The 14,891-nt window shown below is 36.9% G+C and overlaps 1 protein-coding gene across 1 annotated transcript in view; it reads right to left on the bottom strand.

Moving 5' to 3' along the window:
- The window catches only part of SORCS3 (sortilin related VPS10 domain containing receptor 3), a 687,244-nt gene that overhangs the window by 102,391 nt on the left and 569,962 nt on the right, over positions 1 to 14,891 (bottom strand). The window contains exons 10-11 of the mRNA XM_051981368.1: positions 6,728 to 6,874; positions 5,734 to 5,836 (exon numbers count right to left, since the gene is read on the bottom strand). Of these exons, the coding sequence (XP_051837328.1) occupies positions 5,734 to 5,836; positions 6,728 to 6,874 (250 nt within the window). The remainder of the gene's footprint in view (positions 1 to 5,733; positions 5,837 to 6,727; positions 6,875 to 14,891) is intronic.

The raw sequence follows: 14,891 nt of genomic DNA, 5'->3' as shown, positions 1-14,891 counted from the left end.
AAAATATGAAGATGCTCTGCAGGATCTGGCATTTTTCTTTAAAAATAGCAGGAAAGGATTGTTAGCTCCTCCACATCTGTAACCTAAATAAGAGTACAATAAAAAGGCAATAATGAAAATGTTAATTGAGCTCCTGACATTTAATGCTCCAAAATGAGAAATTAAAGCCTCGCTACTGCCTGTCAAACTCCCATCAGCATTAGAAAGCATACAACTAGCCAACTTGTTTTGACACTCAAGCTTCCAAAAATAATCCCCAGGCTCAGTAAGCAGTGGCACAGGGAAGTGACTAGAGAGAGATTTGGTGAACAGCTCCAAACAGTGAGTGTCTAGAGTAAAAGATTCCATTCCCCTCAATGGCAACTGAAGAAGACATTACTGAAGAAAGGAGAAGCTATTGATCTTTCTTGGGAAAGCTGTCTTATCATGGAATTACAGAGCTGAGAGGGAGCCTTAGAAATCACTTAGATCATGTTGGATGAGCCCATGTTTCTAGGGAAAATGCAAGGAATAGCCTTTTTCTTCACTTTATATCTATCCCCACCTCTATATTGCCTAAGCACAGATCTCCGAGGACAATAATAGCTAAATTATGAGAATTTCATCAGTTCTTTGCCCCCTGGACCCATTACATCCAGGTATCCCTACTGACTTTCCCCCATGGATGAAGAATATAAGGATATCTATATTTATATATAAATATATAATATATATACACACATATATATTATATATACATACACATACACACACATACAAATAAGGTGTCCCTCTCAGAAGATGATTGGCTTAATTATCAGGCTTCATTCTTGCTTCTGGAGTGCTAACTCTGTGAACAGAAACCTTTGCATAGATTCTGACTTTTTGTGGCTCTTGCCTTCCCTCTGATGATTATCTTCAACTTATTCTCTACATATTTTGTTTATACATAGTTGTTTATATCTTTCTTCTTCATTAGACTGTAAAAGAAAATCTTTATGATCCTTTAGAACAACCCTTTATTTTATAGGTAAGGAAAGTGAAAATGATTTGTCTAAAAATGTACAGAAAATAAAAAACAGAGCAAGAATTCAAATCCACATCCTGACTTACATCCTGACAACAATCTATTTTCTTTCTACTTCACCAATGCTGCTTCTTTTGTTTTATCTTGACTCCTAGTTTAGAGAATCATGGGGTAGTGATAAGAATACTGGGTTGTACTCATAAGATTTGAATGCTCCTACCATCTAGGGGAGGGGGTGGGGGGAAGGAGGGGAAAAATTGGAACAAAAGGTTTGGCAACTATCAATGTTGTAAAATTACCCATACATATAACTTGTAAATGAAAAGTTATGAAATAAAAAAAAAAGACTTGAATGCTATTATGATCTCTGACACCTGCTATTTGTTCAATGAGCAAGTCATTTGACTTTTCAAACTTCATTTTTCCCCATCTGAAAATGGGGATAATTCTTGCATTACTTTTAGGAAATCGTGTTGTAAGAAATGTGAGCTAATCTTCATGAGTGTTTGAGTGGACATAGAGGAGTTATTTTTAACCTAACCCTTCATATGTCTCTGCTGGTCTTGCGGTTACAATCACAGAAATAAACACACCTGAAAAAACTTTGCTTTGAATTAAAATGGACTTGAGAAGACAGTAACCGGTTTGTCTCATTCTTTCCAGTTGATAAGATAATTATTAGGATTAATATTTACCAGTTAGAAGAGGCAATCCCTTTATTGTTTAAATGATCAGAATCTTTCCTTAGATGACACAAACAAAGCTGGTGCTGTTATCCATAGCCTCTTCTAAATCCAGGTCTCATTCTACCATAATAGAACAGATGTGAGAGGCTCCATCACTTTCTCTAAATGCCCTGGCACCTTGCCCTACTTCAGGAAATGGCCTTTTGGCCCGTCTTTGCTAGAAATGTCTTGTGTGGCTCAGAGAAAAACTATTTTGGATCTATGTGCTAAACAGGCTAAGTAGTATAGCTGGTAAGGATCAGCCAAAATAGCTATTGCATCAGTTAAGGGGTGCAGCTGCATCAATTCCCTATAACTTATGCATTGTGGAATAAGAGAGAGGTAAGAGTGACCATGTTTTAAAGATTAATCAGAACAATGATGAAGTTTCATACCCCAGAATGACAGTTTTACCATTCTTGCTCTCAGTTGTCTTGGGTTGGGTTTTAGTTATCTTTTTCCCAGAACTGAGAATTTTTCAGAATCTTTTTCCCCCTCACTGGAATGGGGATAGTTAGTTTCATATAACCAAGAGCCAGGTGCAAACATAGGTGGAGACAGATTGCTAGTTACTTAAGAACTGTGATACCATAGGCTCCCCGGATTATTTTCTGTTGATTCCTGATTTTTTTCCCAGGGAGACACAGCCTTTTCTTCCATCATTAAGAGAGAAAACAGATGATAAAGATTTCCCTAGGAAATGACATATGGGGAATACCTGAAATTCGTACTCAACTGTAATCTACTGACATAGAAGAGCCTCGTGGAGATATGGATTTGGCTGCAAGGAAAAGGTGAAAGAATCAAGTGAGCTCTGAGTCCTGAAGACAGACAGAGAGACACAGAGACAGAGAGGGAGAGAGGGAGAGAAAAGGAGAGAGAGGGAGAGGAAGGGAGAGAGGGAAAGGAGAGGGAAAGAAGGAGAGGGAGGGAGAGAAAGGGAGAGAGGGAGAGAGATAAAAAGGGAGAGGAAGAGGGAGAGGGAGAAAAAGAGAGAGAGGGAGAGGAAGGGAGAGAGGAAAGAAAAGGGAGGGAAAGAGAGGGATGGGGAAGGAGGGAAGGAGAGGGAGGGAGACGAATGGAGAAAGAGAGGGGAGGGAGAGAAAGGGAGAGAGGGAGAGAGATAAAAAGGGAGAGGAAGAGGGAGAGGGATAAAGAGGGAGAGAGGGAGAGAAGGAGAGTGAGAAAGAGGGAGAGAGGGAAAGGAGAGGGAAAGAAGGAGAGGGAGTCTTTTGAAAGAGATTTTTAAAATGCAAGAGAGGCAATCAGAGCAATTAGAGACTTTGCCAACACTACAGCCTTGCCACAAGTAAGCCCTGACAATATCTACTAAGGAAGAAGTGGGGATCAGGTTTTGGAGGCAAACTCCAATAATTCTAACTCTGGTTTTTAATCCAGCATTTGCAAACTAATTTTTGAATGCAAACAATGTATTTCTTCCAGACTCCCTGTGGCATATCATCAAATCCATTAATCCTAAACCCAAAATACAAGGAAGAAAAAATAACTTTGAGATGTTGAGATTCTGAGCTATGTACAGTGCATATTCATGAAAGGGTATGGTTGGTTTTCTTTAAGTAATGAATGAATTTGAAGTATTTTAAAATTCATAGATGAATCACTGAGTCCATATTTTATATATAGATATATATAGTTTTGAATTAGCCTTAGGAAACATGGGGAGAGTTTTGTGAGTATGATTTTGAGGAAGAATTTGAAGTGTCATTTCAGGTTTTCACTGCTGAACTTTCTTAAGGTCTCCAAACTCATGGACAAAAATAAATACTGATCTTGATACCTGATATTGATTTTATCTTTGGTGAAAATAGAGATTTGTGTTATTTTTTTTTACCAGACCTACATGTTTATCAGAGTACCTTAAGTGAGACTATTCTACCCAGTTAGATCAAGGACTTCTTTGAAACTTAAAGAGAGTTTTCCTGGGGAAAATGAGGGTAATGCTGGTCCTGTAGATTTGGAGAGAATCTTAGAGATCATTTAGTCCAACTCTCTCATTTTAAAAATGAAAAAACTGAGACATAGAGAATATTTTTATTCTTGGGGCTCGGGTGTGCCTGCTAGTCAGTAGTAGTAGCAAGGAAGGAGGGCCCCCCTCTCCCTAGTAATGGCTCCTCTCAATGTCAATTAAGGGCCCACACCATAGGGACACTCCTAGCTCCTAGAAGCAAGGATCTACACTTTCTCTTCTATCATTCAAGAGAAAGCAAGGGTCAAAGGAGTAAAGGGGGCACCTGGAGTGTTCTAATATCCCTACTATACTGGTATTTTTGTCCCATAGGTGGCAATTGGTCAGCAGGTAATAGGGATAGCTGAAAATTTTAGACCTGCTCAGAGATCACAATTTACAGATGAAGTACCCTACATGACTCTGAGAAAGTCATTTAACCCCTCAGGGTTCTCTAACTACCTTTCTAGACTTTAAATTGCAGAGAATATATTGACCTTCATTAGTAAAGGGAATTTTTCATTCATCCTCCTGGATACCCTGTACCTATAAAATCCTAAGTCTAGCCCCTGTATATATCCCATAATAAGCTAAAGGTATAGATTGGCTTTCCAAAACACTGGGATGAGATTTGGAGGCTTTCGTTCAAAAAAATAATTTTCTGAGGAAGTTCACTTTCTAATATTTGGACATGCTATTCATGTTAGGCTAGATCATATTACTTCAGTGTAGCCCAAAGACTGTCTTGGGAACCCCAAGAAAGCTGGAAACAACTGGTAACATTAAGTAGGAAGAGTACTTGCCTTGGAGTCAAAACAAATAGGCTCATATTTCTGCTCTGACAGTACCTAAGACTGAGTTTTTTAAAACTGTAAAATGGCCTTGTTGTGAGAATTAAATGTTAATGTATACAAATTCATTTATAACCATTAAGCCCTATGATGATTTTCAGTTTAACCTCACATTTCTTTACCTCTTCTTCCAGATTGTCCATCAGATGCTAATCATTTGCAAACTATAATTTGAATAGAGCTTGTTATTTTAAAAACTCTAAAAAGAATACTTTTCTAAAAGATGAATAATCATTCCTAATTTACATGCTTTATAGGTTGAGGTGTTGGAGGCAGCTAGATGGCAAAGTGGATAGAGTTCTGGCCCTGGAGTTAGGAGGACCCGAGTTCAAATCCAGCCTCAGCTACTTAACACTTACTAGCTGTGGAACCCTGGGTAAGTCATTTAAGCCCCTCCACAAACACACATACACAGTTGAGATTTTCCTATGTTGGGTTTTATTAAAAGGGAAACCCCATAAAATAGGGTTTTGCACTTTATCTTTAGTAGTACATATGCTAATGCTAGATTTTGATGACCGTGATCACATATAGTATTGAATAGTGGGAAGGATGCCAGATTTGGAGTCAGAAGATTTAAATTTCAAACTATCTCTGTCACTTACAACCGATGTAACTTCAGGCAAATCTTAAAAAAAAACTTTAAGCTAATTGGGCTTCAGTTTCCTAATCTATAATTTGAAGGAATTAATCCTAATGGCCTTTAAGGTCCTTTCAGCATATAACTGATTGGGCTACTACAATCCTACTATACTTTTCTAAGACCCTCAATGATATAAACCGAGAAGAAATGAGACAAAGCAAACAAATCTAGCCTAGGAATAAGAAAATAACAAAAGAAAAAAATAGAAAAGAAAAGAAAATTTAAAAAATAAGAAACTAAGAGGAAAAAATTGAGTCCTCCTTTTGAGTCCTCCGTTTCCCATTAACTTTCTATGTGACTTTGGACAACTCATTCTACTTTCATCATTCATTTCTTCATCTATAAAATGACAATTGTACACAATGTGGTACTGAGAATCCCGTGAGATAAGTAAGGAATGTAAAAGTATTTATAAACTTGAAGCTCCCTTACAGGTGAGCTACTGATTCTAATTCATAATTATCATCATCACCATTATTGTCACTGCTGCCACTGTTTCAAGGAAATGGTCCATGAAATGGAAGAAGTAGCTTCATCCTTACCTGTGGCTACCACCAACCCAGGGGCCGTGTCTTTGCTGGAGATTCGCCCTGATGAATATGGGTTTTCTGAGATCTGCAGGTGGAGATGTAAGGAACAAAAGGGCTACAGAAGAAAAGGAAAAAGAGAACAGCATTATGTCTAGAAACCACTACTGGAGGGCTGAGATGAAGGGAATAACAGCTAACAAGAAGGACAAGAATGGATTAAAAAAAAAACAGTGCTTGCTTCTGCTTAATGATTTTATATATTGTACAGAAATGATTGGTCTATTAACAATTTAAGACCTTCTCTATGTACTCTGACATATTCTGCCTTAGCCAGTCAAGATAGTTCAGTCCCAGCCTAACTCCATAAATATACCATGTATATTGTTGCTATCTCTCTCATCCCTATTCATGATATTCCCCTAAACTTAGAAGGATCATTCTATTTATTTCCTAGCTAACTTACTTCCTTACTTCCTATCTAAATTATTCCTCTCCTTCAGAGCATGTTAGGTACCACCTCCTCCTATGAGGTCCTCCATGACTCTACCCTCCCTCACTGAAAATGATTCATTCCACAGGATCATGTAATTCTGTGTCACTGGTGACACTCTGCTTCGTATTGTAATCATTTGTGTCATCTCCCCTACTAGAATGTAAGGTCCTTGAAGGAAAGAGATGAATTTTATTCATTTTTGAATCTCACTTAACACAAAGCAGCTAGATACTCAGTTTCTTCTTCTGAACTGAGTGGTTCCTTGCTGACTGATAGATTCACACAAATCAATGAAAAAGTTGAGGGCTGCCCATCCTGACTTTTTGTGCTACATAAAAATGAAAGCCGGGGTAACCAGGATTTATCCGAAGAAGTTATAAAAAATTTCTGAACAAATTTCACTGAGTTTACTGGCAGTCTTTGTCAACAGATGCCTCTATAATCAGTAGTCCTTGACATTCACCAATCTATCTATAGGTTTTGGAAAACCCTCCACTAATACTATAAACTAACCAATAAACAGTTGACAGGGTTCCCTCTCAGATCAGTGTCCGGTGCCTGGAGCAGACGCCAATCTCTGCCTTTGTTGTAAGTTATAAAGGTCTTCACTTGGTCATCCACTTTTTTGTTGGCCAGGAATATCCCTTTGATGCCTGCTACCTAGGATAAATAGAGAGAGAAAGAAGAAGAAATATAGTTGGGGAAGGGAATTAGCAGCGAAGACTTCATGAAAGAGTTACAAAAACATTCAATATACATTTTATTCAAAAAAGAACATTAGACATTAGACATCATCAAGTTCAATCCCTTCATTATCCAGATGGAAAAATTGAGACCCAAAGAGAAGGAACTTGCTTAAAGTTACTAAAATCGTGAAATGGGGTCAAGAATCCAGATATTTTGCCTTCCAGTTTATCTCTTATTCAAGAGAACCACACTGCCCAGCCATGGTATTTGAGGGAAGAAAAAAGTTAAGATACATTAAGGGACTATTTTATGAAGTAGCCCTCAGCAAAAGCTGGAAGGACAGTGGAGTTTGTCTCCACAAAAAGTGAGCACCCTCCCTCTTCAGAGCTACTCTATTATCCCCTCATTCTGCCTTAGTTCCTATGAGGACTTGCTTAGATGACTGTAAACTAATTTTAGCTAAGGTGTTAACTGATAAAGGCTTAAGGGGTCACCTCTTCTCTAAAATAGCTGTTGACTGATAAGGTGGCTACTGCAGATAGGAAAACCTCAAAACACAAATGGAAGGAATTCTTAATGGAAGAATGTCAGGAACCAAACATCCATATAACAGACTGTGTTGATCTATTTATTATTCACTTTATTTATTCACAAAGCCAGTACTTATTTTTCAAAAAAAAAAAAAAAAAACATGATGGGGAAATCAAGAATTCCAGTCTCAAATCTCCCCTCCTCTCCAACCAAAAAAAAAAAAAAATCACCGTTTTTCTATTACAGCAAGTGATTTTATCTCTCTGATCCTCAGTTTCACAGAGCGGGGAGGGAAAAAAAAATAATCTATTTGCCACCAAAGTTTATTGAATTGGGGGCAGACTTGTATTGCCAGGCATTGGGCTAAGCACTATATATATAAAAATACTAAAATCAGGATTCTCAAGAAACTTCCTTTCTAATGGTGGAGTCAACATGTATATACATGTATATACAACAAGTATATACAGGTTATATACAGAGGATCTGGAAGCTAAGCTCAGAAGGAAAGCATAAGGAAAAGGGAGAACTGGACTCAACCAATGTATCATTTCTCAAGCCAGATAGAGGCTCAAGTTCCATGATAGCTGTGAAAGGAGTCACTTGGTTAGAAGAAGAAATTGTTCTTCCAATTTAGAAATTACATTGTATTCATTTAGTTAATGAGGAAAAGGAGACTTTGTTGGTGGTGGTATTTTTTATTTGTTTGTTTGTTTTACAGAAATTTCACTGGCCCAGAGAAGAGACTGCCAATTCTGATAAAAGACTAACCAAAAATATCAAAAAGAAGATATAGTTTATCTGGAAGACACCCAATTTGCAAGGTTTGGGAAAAGGCCAACAATTTAACTAATTAAATGTCTTAGAGGAAGGAAGGGTAAGGATGAGAAGGGAGAGAGGTACCTGAAAAAGACACAGAAGGAAGGGAGCTGTGTTAGAGAAGCTTTTTCTGCCAATTACCCACCCTGGTAAGTCAACTCAGTTTTTGGTACAGAGAAGACGCCTCAATAACTAATAACTTCAGGAAGAGGAATATTCCTGTTAGTTGGCACAGACCATAAAGGCACAAAGGTCCCTGTAGTTTTCATGTCTTTAATTGTAGCAGAAAAGGATATCAGTTTTTCCTTCCTCCCTTTGACAGTCAAGAGAGAAGATTCCAGCCCCATAATCCCTGGCATTGCTCTTGGTCTAGGCTATAAAACCCCTCATAACTTCTCTAAAACCAGGGAATTGATAATTTCTACATAAATTAATTCTTCATCCATCATCTCTTTTCCTCAAACCAGATGTTTCTATTCTGAGATGTCAGGTTACTTTGCAAAATTATCATGGTCTTAAACTATTGTTCCTTTTTTCTCATTCCAGAGATATTAATCATCATATCAAATGACCAGGTAAAAGTAAACTTTATTTTTCCATAAAAGCTTTACTATTTACAATAGCTATACCTTATCACATCATCATTAATGCTATATATTACCATATTTTTTCACCACATGTGTATCTTTGACTGATTTTTGTTTTCTGTTAATCTGTTTTTAATTTCCAGCTTTACTATATGCTTTTTAATCTGAAGAAATAGCCTAGAATTTTCTTGAGGCCCTAGATTTCCTGTATTAAAGTGAGACAGTTGGCTGGTAGGAGAAATTTCTATACAAAACATCAGTTCTCTGAGCAGCAGAGGAGATACAGATCAACAATCCCACTGCCTTTTTCTATGGAGATAGACACTGAGATAGTGGAAAGAAGTGTTTGCAGATAAATTTGAATTAAATATGATTCTTTTCCCTGAGTAAACAGCTTTGGAAAACCAAGATAAGAGATCAAGAGCTAGAAAGAATTTTAGAGGACATAGAGCCCAGTGCTAAAACTGAGGCCCAGGAAGTAAATTCAATGTCAAATAATGAATAAAGTGTCACAGGTGAGTTTTAAACCTCAACTCTTCTAACTCCAGAAACTAGTGCTCTTTCTTCTATGTCAAAGTCAATACCCCCAGGGAGAGGACATAAGATCAGGGATAATGCCAAGGAGAATATGGCACTGGGATATGATCATCCACTCTTCTGGAAACTTTGTTCTCTTGAGCATTGTATCTGACAATTGGCCACTTGCTTCAGGCTACCATTTCCAGGTGGCACAGGCATCTGTCCCTCACCTTCTACAACAAGGAGGTCTGGGTCCAGCAGAGAAATTCAATTACTATTGTGTTCCCTGGGGATGCTTCCTCTAGCAGAGACTCTGATGAGGAATAGGTGAAAAGGATGAAATAGTCATTTTTACATAGTAGTCCTGGCTCAAGCTTACTTGCAGCTGCCCATCTGGCTTCTAACCAGGGTTAGAGAATTCAGGGAGAAAAGAGGGCAGGTATTTAGTCAGGGAGGCTCAAGGGCAAAAAGAGACATGAAAGGGAAGTGACATGAGAGAAAAGGGAGACAGTTTAAGGTTGTTACACATGGCCCAACTAAATCAAGTAGATTTAATCTAATCCAACCCCCTTCATTGTATAGATGAGGAAAGAAACAGTAATCCCAGTGGAATGTTAGATAGTTAAGAAAACTTGTGTTCAAATCATAAATTAGTCACCAAACTACCTGGACAATGTTGACAGATTATCTTTCTGGGTCTCAGTATCCTCACCTGTCAAATGAGGAGACTACTCTGGATGAATTCTGACATCTTTTAAAGCTTTAAAGCTCTAGTTTTAAAGTGAAGCTTAAATAACTTGCCCAAATCCTTGGAGTATTAGATGAGAGAATATTAAATATCAGAGTATTAAATAACAAAATCAAACCCAGATCTCTCTGACTCCAAATCCTGTGCTCATTTCTTTATACCATGTAGTAGATCTTGGACACTATGGTTCACATGGTGTATCTAAGTTATCCTTGAAACAAATGAATCAGACCATTTCTCCAAAGCATGCCTCTAAAATAGCATGGCCTGTGGCTTTGAAAATTATAACTTCCAATGTGTAATGTCTAAGAAGAGAAAAGACCTCATGTTGAGATATATGTTAGAGTACCAAGAAATGATACCTAGGATATATGTGAGTATTTCAGCAAAGGGTTGAGGTCTCTGTCCAACACTTTATATTAACTGGCTGACCACAGACAAGCTACTTAACCCTCTCCAAGTGTCACCTGCAAAATAATAATTATGCCACCTTGTGAGCTATTGTAAGTTGTAAAATTTAATGATTCACACCTCAATCTTTTAAGAATCTGAGCTTTTATTGGTGGAGAAATTCTCTCAACCAGTACAGATGACAATATCTCCCTAGAACTTCAAGGTAGCACAGTGTATAGAGCACTGGGCTTGGAATCTGGAAGACTCATCCTCATAAATTCAAATATGACCTAAGACACTAGTTAGATATGTGATCCTATGCAAGTCAGTTAATTCTGTTTGCTTCAGTTCCTCATCTGCAAAATGAGCTAAAGAAGGAAATGGCAAAATACTCTGGTATTTTTGCCAAGAAGACTACAAATGGGATCATGAAGAGCTGGATACAACAGAACAACATCAATCAATCACCCAAGGAGCACTTATTTTATGCACTATGTCCCAAATACTGGGGCAACAAATACAATAAATGACAATCTTTAGTCATGAGGAGCCTACATCCTAATGGAAGAGATATCAAGGATTTATAAAAGTATATACAGAATAAATATAAAGCAAAAACAAATACAAAAACAAATACAGTAATGTAGTGAAATACTAGGAAGTAAGAGAAAGGGAGATCAGTTCATGTAATTGGTGTTTCTTGAGATCCTAATTTTGAAGGAAGAGAAGGATTTTATAAGGAAGAAGGTAGATTAAAGATAAGTTGTGAGGGGCTCTAAAAGATAAATATAGGGCATTTATATTTGTATTTGGAGAGAATATGGAACCACTGAGATTAGTGACTACAGTTACATGGTCAGAGTAGTGTTAGCTGAAAAACATATCATCAGACCCACATGTGAGAAAATGTTTGTAGCAGCTTTTTTTGTGATGGCAAAATTATAAAATTAGTAGATGTCCATCAATTGGGGAATGATGGAATAAGTTATGGTATATAAAAGTAATGGAATATTATTGTTCTATAAAAATGATGAATGGGTTAATTATAGGAAAGGCTGCAAAAATATACATAAACTCATGCTGAGTAAAGCAAACAGAAGCACAAAAACATTGTACACAGCAACAAGATTATATGATGATCAACTATGATAAACTTGGTTCTTCTCAGCAATTCAGTGACCCAAGTCAATTCCAATAAACATTGGATGGAAAATACACCCATATGCAGAGGGATATTAAACATGGAACAACACATACTATTTTCATCTTTTTTTTTCTGTTTTTTCCCTCATGGTTTTTCTCTTTTGTTCTGATTTTTTTCTCCCAACATGTCTCATATAGAAATGTGTAAAAATGAATGTACATGTATAATCTAAAATAAAAATATATTTAAAAAGAAAGACGGAAAAACATATTAACAGATGAGTAACCTTGTAATGATTCTCCCCACATTCAAATATATTGGTCCTCAGACAAAAGCCAAATAGTAATTAGAACTGGGCTGGAAGTTTTTCAACTTGGTAAGTCTAACCAGGATTAGAATCTATTAGCTTAGCCTTTAAGATTCCAAGGTCACCTCTGCATCACGATGTACAATTGAAGTGGGATGAGTGGTAGCTATACACCTTCCACATTGGAGAAACTTTGGCTTCCAGGTTGCTCCATTTAAAAATCACCAGACTTTTAAAAAGAGTTACAAAGAATGTAAGTGCTACCCAACTTTGCCATTTTCCCAAGCTGTACTGAGGAGAGGATCAAATCTTAAGTACCACTCAGAGCTGAGGAAGGATGGAAAGATGGACTAAAAGAACTGTTCTCCTGTTTTCAAGATAAGATGAATCTAAAATTGACAACTTTAGCTACTTAAATCAGCCCTGTTCAGCATCAAATGGACTTCTGACACCTCAAAGACAAGATGAATTATATGGCCTTCAAGTCTTCGTGTCTCTCCTGATTATTTAATTACAGGGAGAAAAAAATAACTTGCTTTCATGCTGAGACTAAGAGAATTTCTCTCTCATCAAGAAACAACTAGAATGTCAGGCAGACAACATAATAGAGTCTGATTTACTGGCCCTCTTAAGACTCCTATGGGCAATAGGAAAGGAAAAGAAATAAGCACTTATGTAGCACCTATTATATGCCAGGTATTTTGCTAAAAGCTTTACATTATTATTTTATTTGATCCCAACAAGCTTGGGGGATGGGTTACTATTACTATCCTGATTTTACAGGTAGGAAACTGAGGTAAATAGATTAAATACCTTGTTCAGTCACCCAGCTAGTAAAGTATCTAAAACTGATTTGAATTCAGGTTTTTCTAAGTCCAGATCCAGCTCTCTATCCACTGTGTCACAAAATTGGCTATATATATAGAATTTCTTGAAGTTGAACATCCTGGCAGGCAGTCTCACTCAGCACCAAAATCTTTCTTGGTAACAGACCCTCCCAATCCCTAGTCCTTATCTACCTTGTGATGCTATTAGAAAGTTCTAACAATGTCTGCTTTTAAAGTGAGTCTCCAATGATTTACATGAAAGATAGAGTAACTTATTAGCTTTATCATCTTGTCATATGTCAATCTAAATCTCTATATGATTGACAATGCTTCCAATGACCTCAACACCTAGGGAAAGTTACAAGAAAGACCTCTCTTACCCTGACCCAAAAAGGCTTAGTTTGGGTCCTTTTTAAGGGAAAAGACCACTGCATTTCCTGAAGCATATCATCCAAAGATCTAATGCACTCAAACTAAGAACATGGGGAGAGTTTTCCTGAGTCCTACAATACTGAATAATACACAATCCTAGATCCTGAGGTCACAGTCATAGAGCTATTTAAAGTTAACTACTTTAAAAAAGAGCAGATAGGTAGTGAGGCGGATAAAGCACTGGATCTAGAGTCAAGAAAACTCATTCTTGTGTTTTAAATTTAGCCTCAGACACTTGCTAACTGTGTGACCCCTGGGCAAGTCACTTAATCCTGTTTGCCTCCATTTCCCTATCTGTAAAATGACCTGGAAATGCCAAACCATTCTAGTGTCTTTGCCAAGAAAAGTTCACATCGGGTCATAAAGTGTCAGATAAGACTGAAAAATGACTTAAGAACAACAACTAAAGGAAGAGTCATAGAAAGTTCTGCTACAATGCAAACTAGTGTCACTTAATCAAAAACTTCCAATGGTTCTTATTGTCCTCAGAATAAGGTCCAGATGGTTCTGCCCAGGTCTCTCATATCTGGCCCAAACCTAACTTTTCAGCCTTATATCCTGGTCTTCCTTGGAATCTTTTTAATCATACTAATATCATCCCTGTCCTCTAAAAATATTTTGTTCATTTCTAAATATGTTCTTTCACTTGAGTTTTTAAATTCTTTGTATTTCTAATACCCTCACTCTAGAATATTATCTATTAATATCATTAGCTTATCTAAAGCTTATTCATTCTTCAAGGCTCAACTTCATCACCATCTATTTCTTCAAATCTTCCCACATTACCTTTGGTTGTCCAAAGCTTTACATCATTTACACAAATCTTGTTTCATGTGCTTAGCAATGGATTCAGGAAGTCTTGGGCTTTCTATTGTCTCTGGAAACCTAAAACAGTGTGACTCTGGGCAAGTCACTCTCATAAGTCTCAATTTCTTTATTCATAAAAAGGGGTAAATATACTTATATTTATATACTTATAGGATTGTTCTGAAAATCATGCTATGTACAAGCTTTCATTAGTTTCATATATTTTGCAAACTTGAAAGTACTATATAAATATGAATTATTATTGTCATTATTTATTATTATTCTCTCTAATTAGGCTATTTTTTCTTGGCCTTTTCCAAAATGCTAGACACAAGTCTTAAGAGACAGTCATTAAATTGAATTAAAAATGAGATTTTCCTACAGCAATATTGCATCAAGTAGAGACTGTTTTAAACAAACTGCCAGAATCTTGGGCAAACTCAGTGTTTATCCACCACAGAGACACTATATACTTTTCCACCAAAGACAGAAAGTATATATTAGTAAGAAAGAGGGGGAAATTGCACTTCTTGAGTCATCTATCATTTTGAATCATTCCCTACTTCAGATCAATGCATCTTACTGTTCTGAATGACCAAGCAATCCTCTCACTTCCCTTCACTAAAAGATGAGTGATTTAGAGTAGCAAACCTACCTAGCTAGTTAGAAGGGTCAAGGATAGAGGAACATCTCAAGTGCCACTTCCTCCATGAAGCCTTCCCTGATTTATGCCATTCTCCTAGCCTTCTTACTGATAATAATGATAAGTGTTTCTTTCTTTCTTTGAAGTTAGCAATATAAAATGTGTATGTGTCTGTGTGTGGAAATCAGACAAGAATTGAATTTATCTCCTACCTCTAACAGTTATTAAATGTG

Source organism: Antechinus flavipes, chromosome 2 (genome assembly GCF_016432865.1).
Source record: "Antechinus flavipes isolate AdamAnt ecotype Samford, QLD, Australia chromosome 2, AdamAnt_v2, whole genome shotgun sequence".
Classification (NCBI taxonomy): domain Eukaryota; kingdom Metazoa; phylum Chordata; class Mammalia; order Dasyuromorphia; family Dasyuridae; genus Antechinus; species Antechinus flavipes.
The sequence above is the reverse complement of the archived record's forward strand: the minus strand, read 5'-3'. Positions and strand labels throughout refer to the sequence as shown.